A 21,596-nucleotide genomic window follows, 5' to 3' on the forward strand; every position below is an offset into this window, starting at 1 on the left:
TACACAAATTCAGAAGACAAATGGTATGAGAGATCTGCTTTGGGGAGGGCAAACACACAAAACCAGTCTGCTATTGTGAGATTTCTGACATACGTTAGGGCATGAATTTGAAATTGATATAATTTTTTTGGTATTACCCTGCATAGGAAAACCCTTATTTCACAATGAATAAGCCTTTTTGCTTATTTTATCTTTTGTAGCTTGTGAGCTACTTTGGGACAAAATACGTCTTTTTATTTGATTAAAAACTTTCACACAAAAATGGTTACGCATTGGACAGCATAATTTATACAATCTATTTTGTGAATAAGCGCTAGCAATGGATTAAACATGAATTGTTAGATTGTTGCTGTGACCCTTATTCCTGGGCACTTATAAATAAATATATTCCCCTGTGGCTTCACTAAACCTTTGAAAAGTACATTTGTATGCAAATCTGTGAAAAGTCATATGGCAATGTCACCCTTAGCATTGCACAAGTTGTGCAGTACCATAGCGGGCTGTGGAACAGTCTGACAGCTGATGTATTGGAAGCTCCAGGCCCTTTTCAGTAGGGACATTTAAAATGAGAGAGCATAAAAAGCTAGACTGTGAAGTACAGAGGACAATTTTGCCATATTCAAGAGAGGGACTGGATGACCTGCTAGGCCTTCCTATTAATATCGTCTACTGATATACACAGTATTCTTATAGTCATTTGCTAATTCTTACTAATATTGCTTAAGGGGTAAAATAAGTGTACGCTGATCCAGAACATGCAGGTGTCTGCCATGTGCCAAAGGGATGGTTAGTAGCTACCAGCCTAACACTAGTGTGTGATGGCCAGTGGTGACCATGCTGGAAGGTAGCAGGGTTGTGACTGACTCACTGCTACTTTAACCAACACCACCTGGCTTTCAGTTGAACTGCACAACAGAATAACTGAAGTTATAGGCTTGTGTTACAGGTAGTTTATATTCATCACAGAACTGTAACAGAAAATCACTTTATAGCAATTTTATTGTTCTGATAGACTATTATAGCATGAGGCTATTGTAAATAACACTTAAAGAGGTAACTGAAATGAGGCTTTTTCAGTTATGAAGACATAATATCTTTGAATGAGGTACCATATGTCAGATTTGCTGCTCTTCTAATGCAGAAACAGAAAGCATTTGAATACTGAATTCTTTTATCTGAAATGAGATAAGGAACCTTTCAGGCCACACAATAAAAATAATTAAAAATTATGTATATTAGCTATTTGAGCAAAGATATGCAGCCCAATTTTTTTTGACAAAACATTTTTTCTTCCACTGGAAACCAAAAGAGTTTTCAAAAGAGAGCCTGTTGTAACAAATTTCTAGGATAAAAAAGACCTGCCCCCTTTATTAGCCTGTGTGATGATACCCAGCCAAGTATCACATTGTCTATGAGATCATAAGATGATGGTACTCACTAGGTAATTAACTGGTCAATATATTGTTTCAACCTGCTAAGAGTTCAGCGTGCGGTCAACATCAATATCAACATCAGGATTTGATTTTTCAGATCTACAGCAAATATCCTTTACATAGCAGGAGTAACTGGCAATGATTGTAGACTGTAGTCCACAGAATTCTGTGAATTTTTTTGCTATTGTGGGAAAACAAGAGAAAATAAGTTCCTGAGTCCAAGTGTATGTCCTGTGTGGGAAGTATCTCTAGTTTTTTAGTGCTTTCCTCAACGTGCCTGTTCTCTGCCATGATCAGCCCATCCTGTTACACCACATACCTGAACAATCTGCATCTCATCATAGTTCCTCTTGACATATTCTTCTTCTCCTCCTCTTTCAACACCTGTACATGCCCCTTCTTTCTGGCCCCTGCAGACCTCTCCACTATCTCTTGTCCCAGAATTCATCATACTGTTACATTCCAGGTGCCAGGGGATACAATCCCTCTATACCGTTATCCATTGCAGTGATATTGTGTGTTCAAAAAAAATAAATGCAGACAAAATCCCTTGGCCCTTGCAGTGCACAGTGAAACATCATCAGCATAGCCCCATTCCTCAGTGGATGTATCTTAACTCTTAAAACTCTACTGAGAGTATGCAAATATATTGCTTTTAGAAACTTAGGAATTAACCAAATTTTGTCAGGTTTTCTCAGGAAGAGCAGGAGGTACAGCCCTGGAACTACCTTCTGCCAGATTTGAAAGTCTTAATTCAAAATATAGAGCTGCTGGGGATTTAACCTCTTGGCTGACATATTTGTAATGGATTCAGTAGAAAGCATTTCTTCTTGTTTCCAACTCACAAATTCCCTGAAGGGGAAAAATAGAGTCTGAAATAGAAATATGTGCTACTAGGCTAAATTAAGACTGACAAAGGTATAAGCAACTGAAAGCAAAGCATTACAAGGGGAAACTTAAATCCAAATTTCACATACAGTACAGTGAGCTGTCTATACTATCTTCCATCTAAAACAGCATCTTGATCTCTTTTGCAGTCAGAACAGTATTAAAGAAATCTTTTTTTTTCCTGAGTGTGTAAGTAAAGATATCTAGTTGTGAGACGTCTTCCAACTGATGTAAAAACCTAGAGAGGCTCCACCTTATATACTGAAGAAATTTTGAGAAGTACAAACATGTCAGATACAGAGTGAAGGGTCAGACATTTAAAGAGAAGTGATGGCAAGCATAATTAATCCACTTCACACTCAGAATTATATTAAAGAACATTAGAAACTTTTAAAATACTGAGTAAGTACATATTTATTACATGACAGTGTTTAAAAGTCCCCAACCCTTTAGGAAACACACTGGCCAGAAAAATACTGTGGGATTATTATGGTTATGTCCAAATAAATTGAAACATTCACAGCTAATGTTGACATCAAATACTTGAGCATAGCAGGAAGCTGCCATCGGTAATTTACATATTCACTTCTAATTGTGCCTGTGCATCATAAAGATTGTTCATATTGCCTTTGCTGCCCTCTGAACCAAGTCATTTTCCAGTGGCATATATTCACTTTCACTGCAGGTAACTTTCATTAGTGGTAATTAAAGGACAATTTTTACTGCATTATGCTACAGGAAACAATAAGTGGTTGCTGAGATTGATTAATATCTAAACTAAGTTTGAGACATGTAATCAATCTCATAGGCACAAGAGATTGTTCCTGTTACGTAATGAAAAGTAACAGGAAAGAAAAACCCTATTTATTCTGAATAGCCAATGCTTACCCTTTAAATTCTGTTGGATTGCACTAAATGGCCTGATTTATTTTTAAATGTTCCCAACAGAGAATAGCCTCAGTCTATACATAATGACTTTTTACCCTCATTCTCTGCACAGTCTGTGTTTGGGCTCTGACTGGGACAATACCAAGGAGGATGTCAATGTTATCTTAGTGTGGAAATTATTTTCTAGTAGACAACTGCATCTGAGGGTTGCTGTGCATCCAATCCCATTCCTTTTGCCTTCAATGCCTATTGAAGATACTCTTTTTCAAATACTGCTGAACCCTATAGACTCAATATTGCTTCCAGTTGAAGCTTTACAGTTTCACTGGGAGCTGGAACAGACCCAATAACTGTAGTGTGTTTTTACTTGCTGAAAAAAAATACTATTATGCTGTGCCTTATTTTGCCATCCAAATATTGTGCTGAGAAATATTATAACTGCAGAATTGCTGTCAAATATTTATTTTTATTGGGAAAATAGCACTCTTTCTGTAGTTGCATGATGTTATCATTTAATTATTTTTTCTTTTCTGCTTTTTGATGGAAAGCTGCAATTCAATGAAGTATATATTTAAATGCAAAAGAGGCATACCAATTAATCAGTACAGAATATGAATGATTTTAATCTGCATCAAAAAAACTGTGGGGCTTAGAAAAACACCAATCTTTTAAATAGAAAGTATATAAAAGTAATTCCTATCCATGCTCACATTTCCTCAAATACAATGAAAAACTGCAATTGTGCAATTAAATTATCTTCACAATAATGTATTCTTTTAAGGCTTTGCATTATGCTAAGAACATTTTGATGAGCCTTTGATTTCTTTTTATTTAGCATAAAAATGACATACATAAATAATTTCACTTGATAAAAAAATTCAAAAATCCATAGAGATAGATCAAATGTTAGCTCTGAAACACTGAGAACTGAAACATAGATGTTTACTGCTTTTTACTCATCCAATTAATGTACAGAAACTTAGTACTGAAGATAGGAAATAAATTAGGCTAGAGATTGCAGTTAGGTATAGCCATGAGCGTGGACTAATCAATTTTGAGGTGCATATAAACTAGATGATGGTATTATTACAGTCAACTCCCTATTATCTGGGATCATGGAGACTGGGAACTGATGGAGAACAGAAAAACCTGGATATTAGAGATGCTCCAAGGAACACCAGAGACACTTCAGTTCTGTATATAGTAAATATAGTCCAGAAGAGCTTATTAACTCTGGGTTCAGCACTAGCCAGTGGTCTCAAGACATAATTTGCAGTGTTGCATGAATTTGCAAAGCCATCTTAGGCTCTGCATCTCAAGGAAGCAGTTATATTCCTGATGACCCTGCAAATAATGTCTGATCCAATAAGCCCCACTAAGCCTGTGGTGGCTCTACAGGTATATGCATTCACTCGGGGACATTTTTGTTTGTGTTACTCTCATAGCTGTTATCAAGCAGTGCAAAACAGAACAGAAATGGTGCTGATGGTGTTCTCATACTTCAAAACATTTCTCAAGACCTTGAGCAGTGTTTTTTCCTGCTAGGGATGCTCATTCCAAAGAGCTAAACGAGTAGGACACTGCTGACATGGGGCATCCACCTTTCAGTGCCTGCTTTCAAGTCAGGGACACAGGAGACTTGCCTTTGGATCTGCTGTATTCCCTTTCAATGCTAATTATCCAAATATTACTTTCTCCTGGGCAAAGTGTCTCTCTCTCTGCTTTTGACCAGAAGCTCTATGCAGGGTGAGAAACCTTTCCCAGGAAAAGTTTTACTTCATATATACATATCAAAGAAAGTCTTCCATTTTAAAGCATTGGCATCCTCCAACAAACAGCTATTTCATCAGGAAATTCCAACCTGCCCTCTAATAAGTGGGCCAAACCTGTATGGGTCTATTCAGAAAGCTGACTTTCACTCAGTGCCTACCCCTTGCAATGGGATTGATTCTTTTCATATTTAAACTACCCCGCCCCCAAAGCCATTAAATAAAAGGCGGCCACAAAACATTTGCTAATAAAAAGGATTATGGCCAGAAATCCACCTCGTGCTTTAAGCAGTTGCTTTAAAGCCAGCCCTTCCTCAGAATGTTTTTGTAACAAAATAGTTTAGCCTCATTTGTTACTGGTGTAAGAAGCAGACCATCTTGTCATTTGTCACACAATACCCATGTTACCTGGTTTAGGTCTAGGAAGAAAGAAATGGGTTTTCTTGAGGTTCTGCATATGTATGGCTGCATCACCAGGGTCTGGATCCTCCACTTTTCCCATGCTCTTAGGGCAGTGGATGCCTTCTCTACCTTGGCAGTATTTTGAGGGATTAAGAAGATAACCCTACCTTGTGATGGCCAGCTGGAAGTGACGGCAGCAGAAGGGACCTAGATGGGGAGCTGGGAACAGAAGATATGGGAGGAATTCTTTGATGCAGTGAAAATGGAAAGGTAAAGTCAAGAGGCAACGTGGTGGCTGGGGGCTAAGCTGAGAAAGATGAAAGAATGAAGACCAAAGTAAAAGAGGCCAAAGGAACAGGGGATCCAGTGGAACATGGGAGGGGAACAACCGAGATGACAGATCAAGAAAAGGGTAGTGGGGGTGAGAGAAAAGGAAGGCCTGTTGACACCAGAGCACTGCTGAGGAGCAAAGATAAACACACAGGAGGGATGAAGAGGAGAGGGTTTTATGAAAAATGAGGTTGAGACAGAAGGCAAATCCTGCAAGTGAAAATACATTAGAGGAGAAAGGTCATGTCAAAATACAGTAGAACTATTTATTTTTGTGCTGCTCTTATCTTGTGCATTCTCGAAGCTGCAATTGTGAATCTTATTATTTTTGTGCTCTCCAGCAGCTCAGGCTGCCTAGCAATGCCTGGCTGGCGTGTGCTGAGCTCACGCCACAGAGCTCGCTGGCTGCCTAGCAACTGGCAGGAGGGTGCAATGGGGTCCCCGGACCAGGGTGAGGACGCAGCCCTACGCCAAACACCCCTGCTCCTGCAGACAGCCAGGAGGGAGCATCTCCAGTTGTTACAGCTGTGATGAAAACCTTAAAAATATTAATTAGAAAAAAGGGCACACAGAGGTGCCCACGAGAGCGCAGAGAGCCTGACAAATTGTCTCTGAGAAGTGGGAACAGACCCATCCATCTCTGCAATACTCAGATACCCTGTGATGATAATGGAAATATCAATATGGTTAATTATTCTGGTTCTTAAGTAAGGGCTAGATCTCTGTGGGCTAGATCTAAAGCACAGGAAGGCAAACCAACACAGCTATGTAGCTTCTTGGGCGGCTACTTCTAATTTGGTATGGGAAATACCAAAAAGGTGACTTTTGCTTCCAGAAAAAAAAAAAGAAGCATTAAGTATTCACCCAGGATTGTCCCAGGACAGCCACACTTTTGTAAATATATCACTGTAATCAACAAAAATTTTCTTACAAGAACATGAGACTTGGCATTTGGCAGTAGACCTATGTTCTCTGTGCTTCCAGCTGCCCCCTCAGACCACTCATCTCCCTTTCCATTGCACTGTCAAAAGTGCTTGTGCGGCTAAACAACCGAATCAGGAATTGATCCAGCTGAGAAACAGTCCAACAAAAAAATAATGAGTTATTTTCCAATCAACTCTACTGAAGCAAGTACCGTTCCCAAGAGAAAAACAAAGACATTTGTCAATCCATGGCCTAGAAAAGGGAATAGCCAGTTACAGAGCTACACAAATTACAGTGCAGGAGAAGTTGCTTTGATGCTGCTACTTTCATGCTGTTCTAAACGTTTCGTTTCGTTCATGCTGTTCTAAAGGTGCGTTTTGAATATAGTCACATTTTTCTCTCCTGGTCAAAAATGGGCTATGTCCCAGAAGGACAGTATTGCCCCTGGAGATCATCATGCCCCACCGAGGAGGAGCAAATCTCAGACAGACAGTTGAGACACCGAGAGGTATACAAGCACATTTTACTCTGGATGGAGTCTCATTCAGGTGATCGTTTGGGTGGAGCTTGAACAGCATCGTTACATTTTTTCCTCTACCAGCCTCCCCAGCCAGGAAAATTTTCATTCCCAGCCGTCTTGCACACTTGAAGTATCTTGACTAAGTTAGTTAACTTTTCCTTCTAATCAGCAGTTTATTGTCTGGAGCAATGGGAAAGTGTGATAATTAAAAAAAAACCCAAACCAGAATAAAATAGTTTCTAAAGAAAAACCCAATGAATGCAGTTCAGATGCACACTAGTGTCTTCAGCAAAGGTCAGCTCAAGTCCAAGGTTTATTGGCTTTGGCTCAGTGCTGGTTCTGCTAGATTTGGCAAGCACTTGCATAGCTACCCGAATGCCCCTGTGCTTTTAGGTGCTTTGGAATCACTCGGTGTACATACCATGCCCGCTAATGGAACCAGTCTATTCCATCTGAGTCAATAAACCCTCCAAGAACCTCAGACATGAGGAACACTCTGCAAAGACACGTGACCCTGCAGAGAGTTATTTTGAAAGTAGGAGGGCTAGCATGGGGTAGGAGCTAATAAGGCCTGCTGATCTAACTAGTTGAGCATGTCCACACCACGATTCTCAGTGCGTCTTGCATTCTGTGGCCCTTGCAGCAGTACTGCCGTGGTTGTATGGCACTAAGTTAAAAAGTCCTGCTGGAGGTGACCGAGCTTAGCGTGGAGCTAGTTTGGGTGTTTCCGTATCTACAACAACAGGTCAATCTACCAGGCATGGGGACAACACCCGGCTGTACCAGAAAGGCTGAAAAACAGTCACAATGCATCTGTCACAAGGTGGCGCTCTTTGACACGGTCTTCCAAGGTCGTCTTGAGTTGCGAGCATATTTTGATGTAGAGTTGGAAGGTTTTTTGGTTTGTGCAAGGCCTTTTGGGTCGAGATCCGTTGGAGGGAAAGGGGCTGTAAGCCCTCCTGGAGCCTCTGCTCTACTGCTTGAGACAGGTGCATTTTCTGGGAGCCGGGTGCATTTTCTGGGAGCCAGCACTGCCCCGCTCAGCTGCTGTCCTGCCATCTGCTTGTAGGACTAGTCTGCCCACTGAAGTGAAGCACAATACATTTAGCAAAACACACACCACTGATTTTTCTCATACTGAAAAAAGTTGACGTGCAAGGCCCCATACATCTGCCGTCTGTTGGTACAGGGACAGCAATAACATTTTAAGAAGAGCCGACAACAGTTGTGCTACATTTGAGGATGTTAACAGCTTCCATGAAGTCAGTCTGTGATCTGTAGGCAATTACAGACTCATCCAAGCCAATGGGTGTTAAACAATTTGCAGCCAGACTGAAGAGAGAAATCAGATTTGTCTTTGTATTACGACAGCTGGAAACAAGGAGAAGCCCGTGCCCGAGATGGTTTCTGGTCACACTTGCCCTGGGACCCATTAAAAGCTTGTCTATATCTCAATACTGCTGCAGGTCAAATGTAATTATTTTACATTAAAAGGGTACTTGGAATCCAAAATAAAATGTTTTATTGGAAATTACATGCTGTCCTAAAGAGAGTTATTGAAGCCACTTTGGAAACAATTTTGCTAAGCTGCCAAATGAATTAACCATCAGAAGATAGCAATGTAGATGCGTTTCTACTCCACAGCAAGTGCTGCAAATATATCAGCTCCTTCCTCTGCTGTCCCAGACAGCACTCAGATGTCTCTCTCAGCACCTGTCTAGCTGTTCCCAGCCAGGGGGTGGTTTTTTGTAACTCCAGCTGCAAAAACCTTCCCAGGCCCACCAGTCCTTCTCAGGCTCCCTACCGTTCATCCTCACTTCAACGGTTCTAGACTGAGATGCTGGACTTTGCTGACCTCAGAGGGGAAGGGAGATCTATTTTTCCTCTCTCCACCTTGACTGAGAGACATCAGCAGGTACACTGAAGGATCCTGACCAGAATGGTTTTCAGCGCTGCAAACAGAAGATAGACTCCAGAGGACATGCAAAATACCACATGATTACGCAGAGATGAGGCAGACTGTGTAATGTGTTTGAGAACATTTTTTTCTGAAACGTGCTGACTTTTCAACACTGTGGGTTTCTCTGGGACAACTACTAAAATGCAAGGACTAATAGCAGTTGCGTTTGTAACTGAGTACACACAACACAGAAAGCCAAGGCATGAATAACAGGCCTTGGAGACAGCTTCTTCTGGGCCTGTTACTCATTTAAAAGGCAGGCTTGGACATCACAGCATAGAAGCCACCTGCTGTTATTGGCTTTTCTTCTGGTATGATCACAGAAGCAGGATTTTGCTTACAAAAAAAAAAAAAAACCACATGCAAGAAAGATTATACTAAATAATCACCAGACCCTTATCTTCCATACCTTTGCAACAACCAGAGGAGGCCCTGAACAATGATTAACAACTGAGGTAAAAGAGTGGCAGGCATAATGCATTTACGTCAGCCAAATATTTAAGTTCTTCTTACGAAACTAAAACAAGAAAAATGTTAATTGTCAATTATTACCCCTGGGCAGGCCTTCACAAAGTTCTACACAGCTTAGATTCAGTATTTCTCCCTCCCCCTCGGGATAACCCCCTGGGAAGGGACTAATTACCCTTAATCTCTATGCTCCTATCGTTTTACCAATTCTGTTGTCATCTTACAAATTTCTAGCCTGACAGGTGACTGGATAACCAGGGCAGCACTTCCCTCCCAGACCCTTTTGGCTTCTCCTGAGGAGAGGCGCTGCCTCAGGGCAGCACTGGTGGGACTGGGGCTTTTTTTGAGGGGGGCGGGGGAAGGACACAAGCGTCTCCCCTCGTCTCTAGGTGCCCAGAAGGACGGTCCGACAGCCCTACTGCCGCGCTCCCGCCGCTCTCCACAGCGGCCGGGCGGGGCAGGCGGCCCCCGAGTACCGCCATCTCCCGCCGGCGGCCGCGGGCGGCGGCCATGAGCAGCGCCCGCCCCGCCTCGCCCCGCGCATGCGCCCTGCACGACGCGGCGCTGCCTACAGCTCCCGGCTTGCTTTGCAAAGCGGGGGTGGGTTTTTTCTTTTTTTTTTTTTTTTTTTCTTTTTTTTTTTTTCTTTTCCTCCCCTCGGAGGGGGAAGGATGGGTGGGGAAAGCGAGAGCTCACGAAAGCGAGGCGAGGAGGAATCCCACAATACCAGGCGGGTTGCGAGCCCGGCCGTGTCGCTGTCTCTTTAATGCAAGAGGAAGCGATGCGGAGGGGTGGAAAATGGCAGAGTTGCAGATGTTGCTAGAGGAGGAAATCCCTTCTGGCAAGCGGGCTCTGCTCGAGAGCTACCAAAACCTCACTCGAGTCGCCGACTACTGCGAAAACAACTACATCCAGGTGAGGGGTGGCGGGGCAGCGTACCGGGGCCGGCGGTGGGGCGGGGAGGCTCGGCTGAGCTCGGCTCTCCGGTGAGAGCGGCGGGGCCGGAGCCGCCTGAGGGGCAGCGCGGCGCCCGGCTGCCCCCTCCGCGGCTCCCCGCCCCGCAGCCGTTCCCCCGGGTTTGCCTTTTCTTTCAACTTTTCCAGCCGAACGAGCGGGCTTCCCTCCCCCCGATCCGGAGGGGAAGGGAGGGGGTTATTATGTCAGTCCGGCTCCGAGGGTGTGTCTTTTTTTTTTTTTTCCCTTTTTTTTTTTCCTCTGTATTTATTTATTATGAGTCACATCCCAGAGACCTCCCTGGGATGGGGTGGGGGGGTGAGTGGGGCGTGAGGGCCGGTGAGCCTTTCCGTGTGGCCGGCTCGGAGCCGGTATCTCAGGTTTCCCCCTGGCTTCCCGGCGGCGCGGCTCCCTCCGGGGGAAGCCGGCGGGCCCCGGGGCGGCGGTTGGTGACGGTTGCTGAGGCAGGCAGCGCCGCGCCGCTCCGCGCTCCCCCCGCGCCTCACGTGGAGCGCGAGGCGCGGCTGCCGGGCGGCCCCTCCGCCGCGCTCCGCCAGAGCCGCGCCGGCAGTGCGGGGCCGCCATCCGCAGCGGCGCGGCGGGCGTTTGGGGAGCGGAAGGGGCCCCGCACGCAAGTGACATCACGTAATTCGGTCATCGGGGGGGATCCGCGGTGGGAGCCGTACGCCGGGTCCTCCCCGGCGCGCGGCTCTCGGCGAGGCCGAGGGATCCGCGTTCTTGGCGTGGCGCGCTGAGGGTCCGCATCGCTGCAATGAGCGGTTTGTGGGGGCAGGAAGCTGCCCGTGTGCAGGCACCGATGTATGAGCGTGAGGTGGTGTTTCAAAATGGCAATCTCTGCCTCTCGTAGGCTTCGCAATTCAGACACCATACAACAATAATTTCGGACTGGGTCTCTAGTGCTGGCGGAGGCTGCATTGGTTGTAGCGTGTCTCCACCAGTTGGTGTAGATCCCCCCCCCCCCCCCGATTGCCAGTGCTTCTTGGCCTTATTTTTGTGAACTACTTTAAGCACAATTTACTATTACTATTTTTTCAGGATTTGGAGCACATAACTCAGTCTGTATATGTAGTCATACTGATGTGGATACAGAACCATCCGGAGATGCTCAAATTCAACTGCTTTGGGTTTTTTAGTAAAAAAATTGAAGGGGAAAAGCAAATAAACTCCACTTTACTTACTAGACAGCTTGTAGAGTGAACTTGTTGAATCTAATACTAGACTACCTGTGATGAGTATTTAATACAGGTTAGTAAATTCTCTGGCATCTATTGTTGTTGGTAAGCTGTCTTACTGTTTTTAGTGATGGAGCAGTAAATTTGGAAACACAGCTTTAATAATATGAAGTGAAATATTTTTTAAAATGAGCTACTTGGATTAAAACTGCTCTAACAAGCTGTATTTTTAAGATTTTTTTTTTTTTTCCTTTGGTGGTATGTGAGGTAGTATGAGTTAATGTCTATTTACTCTTCCGAGTTGTTTGCTCCACCCAAAGAAAGCCGCTGATATAAATGCTTCTAGGAGGCGAGGTTCATTTGGTTTTACTCATGGGAAATATGACAAATACATGAGCATGGTAATTGCGGCACAAGTTTTGACCTGTCTCAGGCTCCTGACTTTTTCCCTATGTCAGAAAGTTACAGAGAATCTTCAGTTACATCATTTTCTTCAGAGCCCTAAAACTTGTCTTTTCTTTCTTCAAGCAAACAAACCAAAAAACCCAACACTTGAGCTAGTTCCCATCCAGTCATTTGGGGTGTTTTTTCTTTTTCTTTTTCTTTTTTTTTTTTTTGTAATTTGGTAGCTCATTTTCACCTCAAGTATCAAGGTCAGCTGGATGTGGGATTGGTACGGTCTGTTTTATCTGTGTACAGCTGTGTTTACCCCTTTTGAAAGGAAGCTGGAGTTCTAAAATTCCTACTGAGGACTTGCGCAGTAGCTTTGAAAAATGTATACCTCATCTGTATTGTACACACATTGTTAATTTATCCTGTAAAAATGGCAAATACATTGATAAAATTACATATTTTTTTTTAATGTGTGATGGAGGTGGGTTTTTTAATTGGCACTTTATACAAAGCCATCTGCTCTCCAGTTGGACTACTGAACAGATTATACTTCCAGTGCCTGTGGTGGGGCCACTGCAGGATTAGGCAATATGACACAGGGCACTGGGTTATGAGATTTGGGAGTGTGTGTGTATTGTGGGATGGGAAGGGAGGAAAGGAGAGGAAGAGGCTTAACCAACACATAATACGAAGTGTTTGTGTTTAATGTAATGGGGCGTTTTATAAAAAAGGCAGGCCAGAACAGAGAACCTGGCCATGAAGTCAGTGTTAAAACAGTTCAGAGGTGGCTACGCATCGTAACTTATCCTGTAGCACGTAACTGATTCAATCTAGCCTCTCTGAGTTTGGATAGCTCTGAATTTGGAGAGTTTTATTGCTTTCTGTGGGAAAGGCTATGTGCTCCTTAGTAGGAAATCTTACTGTGCGCTGTCACCCACTCTGTGTTGTGGCATTGAGGTAGAACAAGTTTGTCTGACTATTCTGAGTGCTGGTACTAACAGTTTATAGTAATTGTAATAGCACTTGGATATTTAGTCAGAACTCTTGATGTTCTCAGTCTTATGTTTTACGTTCTTTGCTCACTTAAGCAGGAAAGTAATTTACCACCCCCAATATTGCTGTATTGAAACTACACCTGTATTTTTGGATCTGAAAACATACAAATTTTGTTTTGTCTCTTTCAGTTAATCTGGGAATAATTCTGGTAAAATTTCAGTTGTGCTGATTTTTTGAAGAGAATTTGTCTTCAATCTCTTTAGGGATTCCTAAAAAAAAAAAAAAAAAGAAAGAGGAAGGGGAGGAAAAAACTCATCTGTGTGGAACTTGGCTCCCTAATGGTGAATGCGGTTCTATTGACAGTAAGCATCCTCTTACTGAAGCATTTAGGAAAGATGACAGCATTTGTGACTCTCAAGTTGAAAACTGCTGTTCTTAGAAAAGTAGGAAGCAGTTTCTTGCTAAGGCAAATTGTGAATAAATCAGAAAGCCAGGCAGTAACACAGTTTGCCCTCCAGACCATGTGTATTCTGGTTATCTAGAAGGTTTGTCTGATAGGAAGGGAAAAGAATTCAGGAGAAGCAAAGCAAATAAGTTTCTAAGGAAGATATGCCGTGCTAAAAGGAAAGTACAGTATGGTGGCAGTCTTGGGGGGGATGGGAGAGAGAGGGAGACAGAAAAAAGGGAAAGGAAATCAAATGTAGAAGTAGTAATTAAGGAAGTTGTGATGTTATTGGTGAGGATTTCGGCTTTGATGAAGGAAAAAGGCATTATAAGTACATTACTGTATTTAATCTGTGTCAAGATTTAAAATCTGCTATGTTTCTGGTTAGAAGCTTCAGTGACAAGCAGGTAGAAAATTAGATTCTGATTTTGTTTTAGATCAGAGACTTAAACTCTGAACAGTTTTAAGAGCAGGTTTTGAACCTTGAATCTTTAACTGGAAGCACATTTTTTGTTTCCTGAAGTAAGTTTTCTTAAATATAGTGAAACTACATTTTTCTTAATATTTTCTAAATGTTTTTTTCTGGCACTCTTTAGAATACTGGTATGACTCTGCTCTCTTATGACAGAGATGTTTGCTTGTGAATTGGCATACCTTTATAATAACCTACAGTGAGATTAAGCAAGGGGAGTAGTGGTGAAACTGTCTTATAATGGAAATAAATGAAACTTCTTCATAGATGCCATATAAATGTAAGTTCCAGTACCTAATGCCTTCCCCAAATCCTTTTGCCTGCAAATAAAATCTGGGACTAGCCCCTTTCAGTGTGCATATAACCGTGAAAGGTTATATGAAAATCTGTAGCATAAAGCTGAAGATACTAGTGAGGAATTTCATCAGTATCCTAAACAGTATGAACTTTATCAGTACTAGTTCAGAAATAACATATGGAGTTAAAGCACTTAAAGCTCTAATTATGATGCTTCAGCTGAAAATATTAACTTCCAGAGAGATTCTCCAGTCAGTTTCCGGGCTGAATTGAATTATTTTCAGTTTTTAATGAACTTATTTACAATAATGAGCTTATGAAGTGTTAGAATGACACAGGAAACCAGTGTCTCCAGTGTTACTGCACTGATGACTTCCTTTTGAACATCTTCAATTGACTGGTGTAGCACAGAGAGACCTTGCTGTGCTATAAAACACTGCTTACAACTCTCCCCTACCATCTAAATCGGATGTTTCTTACAGTCTTGTTTATGCATAGGCAGATACATAGTTTTCATCAGTCTCCTTGCTTCTAGACCACTTGGGAAGATCCATTTGTACTATTATTTTTTTAAGCTCAAATATGATTTTAATATGACTGTGAGAACCTCTAAATGAATAGCTTGGAATATGTACTACTTGTGTAGATTCTGATCTTGATGGTCTCTAGTGGGTAGATTTAGCAACTTAAGAAAATAAATTAAGTGAAAGACCTTTTAAGGAAGTAAGGGCTGTGTTGCCTAAATGTGTGTGTTTTTGTTGTCATGTTATTTCCTTCTGTAGCTTCCAACTGGTATGTGGAAACTGAACAGTGAGTTAACAAGCTATTCTGGGTAAAACAGACAAAAGCAGGGACAGATTTCAGTTTGCTATTACAAAAAATTTGAAGTCTCTTTCCAGTTGTTAGAAAAATAAGTGTGAGGTTGAGCAGAAGTGTTGCATGCAAGAAGTTTCACAAATCCTTATGTTATCTTCCAGTATTCATACAGGAATCCTTTTTGTTTGATAGGTTGGATGTTCTGCACTTCCTATACAGATCTAATGTATAGTACGTAATGGAAAGGAAATAACTTTTTTCGTGGTGTTTTTTTTCCTTAAATGTTGGTAACTGATCTAACACTCGGTTTTGTTGGCTGGCGTATGGAAAGTGGCTTAGCTTGGTTCAGTACAAAGAAGTTCACTCAGACTGTCTAATTCAGGCAATGACCTGCTTTAAAAGGATAAACTTCTTAAATTGTCACTAATACAAATCTTTTACATGCTGTGGGAACTTGCCTGCTTTTATGTTCATAGGTTAATTAGTTTGTATTGAGAGTAAATACAGTGGGTTTTTTCTTTTTTTTTTTCCTCATTTCATTGCTAAATTTGGAACGTTTTACAAAAAAAGCAAATTAAGTTAGTTCACTTTCTGTAACACCAAAATGTAATTCAAAATTAGAGAGCTTGAGAGCAACAAGATAAATATGGATGTACCATCCGCTATCCTTTGTAGGTTTAAATCATATTCTTTAAGAACAGGTGTTAGCTTATACTTTTAAACCCTGGGTTTTTTTTGAGGTAGTTTAGGCAAATGTTTGCCATCAGTATAAAAGACACTGGCTGTTCTGTGTGTGTGTTTTTTTTTTTTTTTTTAAATAATAATCTGAGTACAGGTTGGTGACCTAGGCTTGTAGCTCTTCTGTGCCTTGTATAGGTCTTCTGTGCCAGTGGGTTGTCTGTGTTTTGGAAAATACAGCTGTATATTTAGCTCGAAAGCAGCAGTAAGACAATAGTGCAACTTCACTGAATCAGCAAGCAATTACTCTGCATATACAGGAAATGGATCCTAGAGTGTTGTATGTCTGTTTTTGTGTCCAAAGGAGGTAGATGATATGAGACCAGCTTTTCCAAATTTGAAATGTTTCCATTAATTTTGGTACATTTGGTTTAGGAAGCCAGCAAGATGTCAGCTGCTCTTCCTGCTCTGTTTTTCATTAGTATTTCAGCAGATGTTTGTGTCAGCACTGTGCTACCTTAATCAGGTGGAGTAAAGGGGATTGGGATAAGCTTTTACAGGTGCTTACTGCTTCTTCCACAAAGGAAGCACTGTCTGCTCCCTTCTGTTTGCACATACATTGGAAGGAAGAAGCTTTCAGGTTGTCTGTTCTCAGTGTATGATAAGCGTGATCCTTGCTCTCTGTGCTGCTCTCACTGTGCCCAGCCCTGTGGAATTGTTAGAAGGAAGAAAGAAGACATGAGTAGGAGGGGCAACTGTCTAATACTTACCTCCCTCTGGATCTCTGGGAGCTTGTTGCAGTAAGTAGCTCTTATGGTACAGAGAAAATAGATGGGCCTTGAGGAGAGCTCATAAAGTGGATGACATCGTAATGAAGGTAAGAGTATAGGAGCAGGCTGTGTACGAGTAGGAAGCATTGTACCTCTGAGGGCAAAGTTCCTGTTAGTATCTGTGCTACAGATCTAAGTTAAACAACTAAAAACCCCAAACTCTGAGGGGGGAAAAAAACCCAAACCCCAACAAAACCCCCAAAAAACCTGGTGCAACTTCCCAATATCTTTGTTTAGTATTTTGAACTGTATTCGTTTTACAGAAGCATAAATGGAGGCATAGAATTTATAACTGACTCGTGGAAGGTCATATAGGGACGTGCTGTCAGATTTGGGAACAGAACCTGATTGTTTGGACTTCAGTGCTCTGCACAAGGGTTCCCCCCTGTCCCCCCCCCCCCCCCCGTTTCCAAATTGCCTCTGTTATACTGCAACACAGCAAAAAGTGCAGAGACAGTGTCTGCAGAGACAGTGCAGTGAATCCCTTGGAAAAGATGCACCTGAAACCATCATTGAACTCATTAGCAGCAATTACTTCTTAAGAATTTTACATATGTCCTCTCATAAGAACCTTGAGATTCTAATTTTCGGCTTTGCAAACTTCTGGAGTTACATAATGCTCACAGTACTGCCTGTCTGCATGTTGGTGGGTCTCTGTCTTGGCAGAGGCACTAGAAGATACCGCTCTCTTTCTTGTTAGTGAAAGCAGTCTGTGTTTGACAGTTCTGGTGACTGAAATCGTATTTATCCGCAGAACAACAGGGTGGCAGCTGTGTGGACAAAGTGTCAGTTCTGGTGTAGCAAGATATCTTTGAAGGATAAGAGGGTATCTTGCTCTCTCTGTGCTTGTGTTCAGTCCTTAACTAGTAACTTGGAGTCGAAAAGAGCATGGTGTGTTTTTTATTTAGTAGGAAATGACTTGTGAGCCCCCAGTTACTCAGTGTCCAGGCTTGTTCATAATTACCCAAGTGTTTTTGCTCTCTTTAGTATTTGTGTTACCCAGAATGGTGTTCCTCTGATGCTATTTCTCCCCCCCCCCCCCCCCCCCCCCCCAATCTGAGCACTGTTGACAGAGACGGGTGGGCTTGGTCACAGTGATCCTCTGTTCCCTCCACCCCTAAGTGAAGGGAAGTAACTGCTGAATTTGTAATAGTAGATACTGTGCCTCAGTGTGGTTCCTCCCTTTTCCTGACCTTGCTGGTGAAGCAGCTGCTGCAGACAGAGACTTGATGTCTCTTGTGGGTTGTAGAAATAACCCTTTGCATCTCAAAACTTGCACAGAGCCCTTGGAAGCCAAGACCAGTGTGCTGTGGAGAACAGATCATGATGTGCTCCTGAACAGAGCTCTGTGAGCAAGATGGTATCTGCAGGTGCCTTTCCTCCTTCACCTCCAGCCTGTCAGCATGCCCTTCTGACTGTGCTGGAGGGGCTCAGTCAAGTGTTTTGTTGGCTTAGGGCCAGGTAGTGAAATAAAAGATACAGCACTTCTAACAGGTGGATTCTTTGAGGAATCTGTTTATTGTACAGCAAATGAAAGCAGAACTCTAAACTGCTCCTCTTGGTATTAGAGGGAATGCCTTTTTTGTATTAGAGGGAATGCCTTTTTTTTCCTTGGACTAATTAATAAGAGCGTAGATGCCACCGTTGCTTGAAACTATGCAAATAGTGTTACTCATTAGTTATGCAAGCTCTTAATCCTGTTAACAGGAGTCATGTACACTTTGCAGAGCGTAGATTTGTTACTATGAGGCTGATATTTTAGAAGAAAAGGTTGGGGGGACCCTGCAAGAGAATTTCAGCTTGGAGCAAAACATGAGTGCAGCACTTCCAAATACAACTTGTAAAATTAAACAATCTGTATTAACATGAGATGAAGTTGGTAGCCAACCTGCTGGCTAAGCTGGCAGTTTTAATCTGAAAAAGATTGACTGCTTACAAGGTGAGTTTATTTTTAATAATATTCTTCTCTAAGATTCCAGATCAAATATGTTTAGTTAGTGCTGGGTTTGGTAAACTGAAAAAGGCTCTGAAATTCAAAACTTCTCATGGTTTGGGCCTCTCATAGGATAAAGTCTCTTCGTAACAGATGCAGATGATGTATGCTGTACTGTATCTTCTGCCATGGTGGAATATTCTAAAAGAAGAGTAAAGGTTGTCTCTTCTGCAATGAGATACAGCTTTCTTATGTTCCTTATGTTAAGATAGCAGAGATATTTGTGATAGTGTCTTCCCTCCCTCTCCAAAGAGCTCAAAATAATCAACTCTGTGTACTCTTTGTACAGCAGAAGTTAAAGAGCAAGCATGCTGCTCTGTGTGCAATGAGGCTCATACTGTAGTGATGAGCAGTTAAAGAACTCATGGGGAAGAGACTCTGCATCGCTTTGCTAATTCTATTGTAACCTCAAAGACAAATAGGAGTAAAAGGTAGTGGTACTGTTCCTACTTTTGTTAAGAAAGCAGGGAGGCCTCTTGGAACTCGGGCAGAGGAGGTTTACTAAAACAAATGCTGGTTTGACATCCTTAGAGTTGAACGTAATGTTCTTACTGGGTGGTCTTAAGGTTATAAATAGTTAAAAAAAAAAAAATCACTTGTTTACTACTTCAAGCATAACAGTTCTTTGATATCCTTGGAAAAAAATGGAAGTGTAGACTCTTTTGGCTACTTTCACACCAATGTTTCACAAGATAATGTTTTTTGTAAGCTATGCTTTGTCAGGCAAGCGTGGGGTTTTTTGTTGGCTTTTTTTTTCCAGCTAATCTTTCACCAGATACATATTTTTACTTTCATCCTCTGATCTCCTTGTTGTACTTTGGGGTCAGCAAATCTGCCAACCAGTATTTGTCCTGCAGCAATCATTGTGAGTTGAGCATCTTATTTGACTTTATTGTAGCAGGCGTGCTACAAATTAATACTTGAACTGCGGTCCCCATGCAATAATTCTGTGTTTTCTGGAGCCTAAGATAAGAAAATGTCTGCGTAAAACAAATAGGCAAGAGAAGAACAAGGTGTCCAGGCAGTTGCATTGGACTAATGCGGTAACATCTAAGCTGCAGAATGCCATGCCATGGCTTGTCTTTTCACATTCGTACACCTAATAATGTTAGTCACTATTATGTCACTAAATGTTACTAGTGACAAAATTTCTCTCTTTCCAAGTGCTTCTCCTAGCCTATGATCTTAATGTGAATTTGCTGATTTCTCTCTCATTGTTGAGCTCTCCTGTCTGCTTGCTGCAGGCTGTTTCGTAGACATGTTGTCTCACTTACTCTTCTTCTACTGCCAAATACTGTGGTCTTTCTCTTTTGCTGTCATTGACGCAAGAGTGCTCTCATCACAGTGTCTGCCTCTGAAGCACTCGCATGCTTGCTCTCTACCTCATTGACTTTCAGTCTCGTTTCAGATCTCATCTGAAAACCTCTTCTCCCTTGCCTATTTCTTTTAATTAATCTCTTTCTATTATTTAACTGCATATTTTACTGCCTTGCAGCTTAAATTATGCTGCTGTTTTTCATGATGCCTTTCAGACAAACAGCTTCTACTAGCATGGGTTTGAATAATTTGAAACCTGCAGCTACTGAAGGCATTTATATACACTTCTTTTTTAGATTATCTTTATTGGCACAGAGTTGAGGCTCAGGCCTTAGCTGTGAAGTGGTCTGTAACCACTTAAGGAAGCTGTGATGAGCAGGATACAGAGGAAACCGAAGACAGCTGGGGAGATGCAGTATGCAATGGGACTGACATGATTCTGTCTACTAGTAAAATTCTTAGGAGGCCTCTCAGATACATGCAGCCAGGCCTTTCCTTTATAAGAAATCTGTCTTGTTCAGGAAGGTGGTCCTTTCGTTACTCTGAGACCAAGGAGTGGAAAGGGCTTAATAAAACTTCTCTGCTTGGAGGGCTTTGGATTTCTTAACAGAGAGGGAAAGGTGGACATGTCAGGGGGAATGGTGTTCTGTTAGCATACGTTAGTAGGTATGTATTCACAAAGCAGAGCTGGACCTGATCCTGAAGGGTTTTTATAAAATATGATTATAGCCTCCAGGGTTCCCACTGTGAGGCTTTGTGGCAGGTGGCTTGGATGATGCTTCAGTCAAGGTCCAGAGAGTATCAGACTAACAAATAGAGATATGATGGATCAATGCACTTATGTTGGCAAGATCCTTGGAGACCTGGCTGGGGATTGTTCGGCTTTTGATTTGCTGGCTGACTCGCAGGATTTCTAAATCTCTGGGAGGAGCTATTGTTTCTGTGATGCAAACTCCTGGCTTTAGCTGTGTTAGATAAAATGTGCATCTGGTTTGAAAGTGCCTGGCTCTACAAGGGCTCTCTTCAAATACCGTGGGTGTGTTTCCTGCTGCAGCATACCGTATGTTCTTCCAGCACTGAAATAATCTGGTTGCTGCAGTAGTCCTGAGACTTGTCTGGGAGCATTGCAAGTACATGTTTGTCTTAAATGGCAACAGACTTTGTATCTAATTTTGAAGGTGCCTTTAGCTTTGAATGTTAGAGAAAATTGTTGTCGCCATAGATGTAATTGAAGCTTGGCCTCATACAATGCTGCTTACTTTGTAAGAAGCCTTGTATGATTTGAGAAGTGGCTGTGTCATTTCTAGATGTGTATTTCATTCCTCTTTAGCAGTCTGTCCTTTAAAACAATGGAGAAGGATAACAGTCAACGGAGAGCTTTCTAGCACACGTTCCCTCTTTGGAAACCTGCTATCCATGAACAAGAACTGTAAAATCAGCTCCTGTCAGCGCTCTGCAGTGAACGTTGACTGCTCAGAGACCAAAGGAGGTATTTGTTATAATTATGAGAGGGGCTCGTTTACTGGGGATAGGAGCCAAGTACGCAGGGATACTGCACCTGTGGGCTGCTGCCCCTCTGCTGAGGGGGGAAAAGTTGCTGGTTTTGGTCCTGAATGTGGGATGCATGGGG

General features: G+C 42.2%; 1 protein-coding gene across 10 annotated transcripts in view; it reads left to right on the forward strand.

The window, feature by feature from the left end:
* Window positions 1-10,220: 10,220 nt before the first annotated feature.
* ABI1 (abl interactor 1) overlaps window positions 10,221-21,596 on the forward strand; it is an 81,658-nt gene continuing 70,282 nt past the window's right edge. For 9 of the 10 annotated variants that reach the window (XM_075492614.1, XM_075492617.1, XM_075492620.1 and 6 more), the window contains exon 1: window positions 10,242-10,497. In XM_075492614.1, the coding sequence (XP_075348729.1) occupies window positions 10,381-10,497 (117 nt within the window). In that variant the 5' untranslated portion in view covers window positions 10,242-10,380. Of the gene's footprint in view, window positions 10,498-21,596 lie in introns of all 10 variants that reach the window. The other variant, XM_075492623.1, reaches the window with a different exon arrangement.

The sequence above is a fragment of the Mycteria americana genome, chromosome 2 (genome assembly GCF_035582795.1).
Source record: "Mycteria americana isolate JAX WOST 10 ecotype Jacksonville Zoo and Gardens chromosome 2, USCA_MyAme_1.0, whole genome shotgun sequence".
NCBI lineage: Eukaryota > Metazoa > Chordata > Aves > Ciconiiformes > Ciconiidae > Mycteria > Mycteria americana.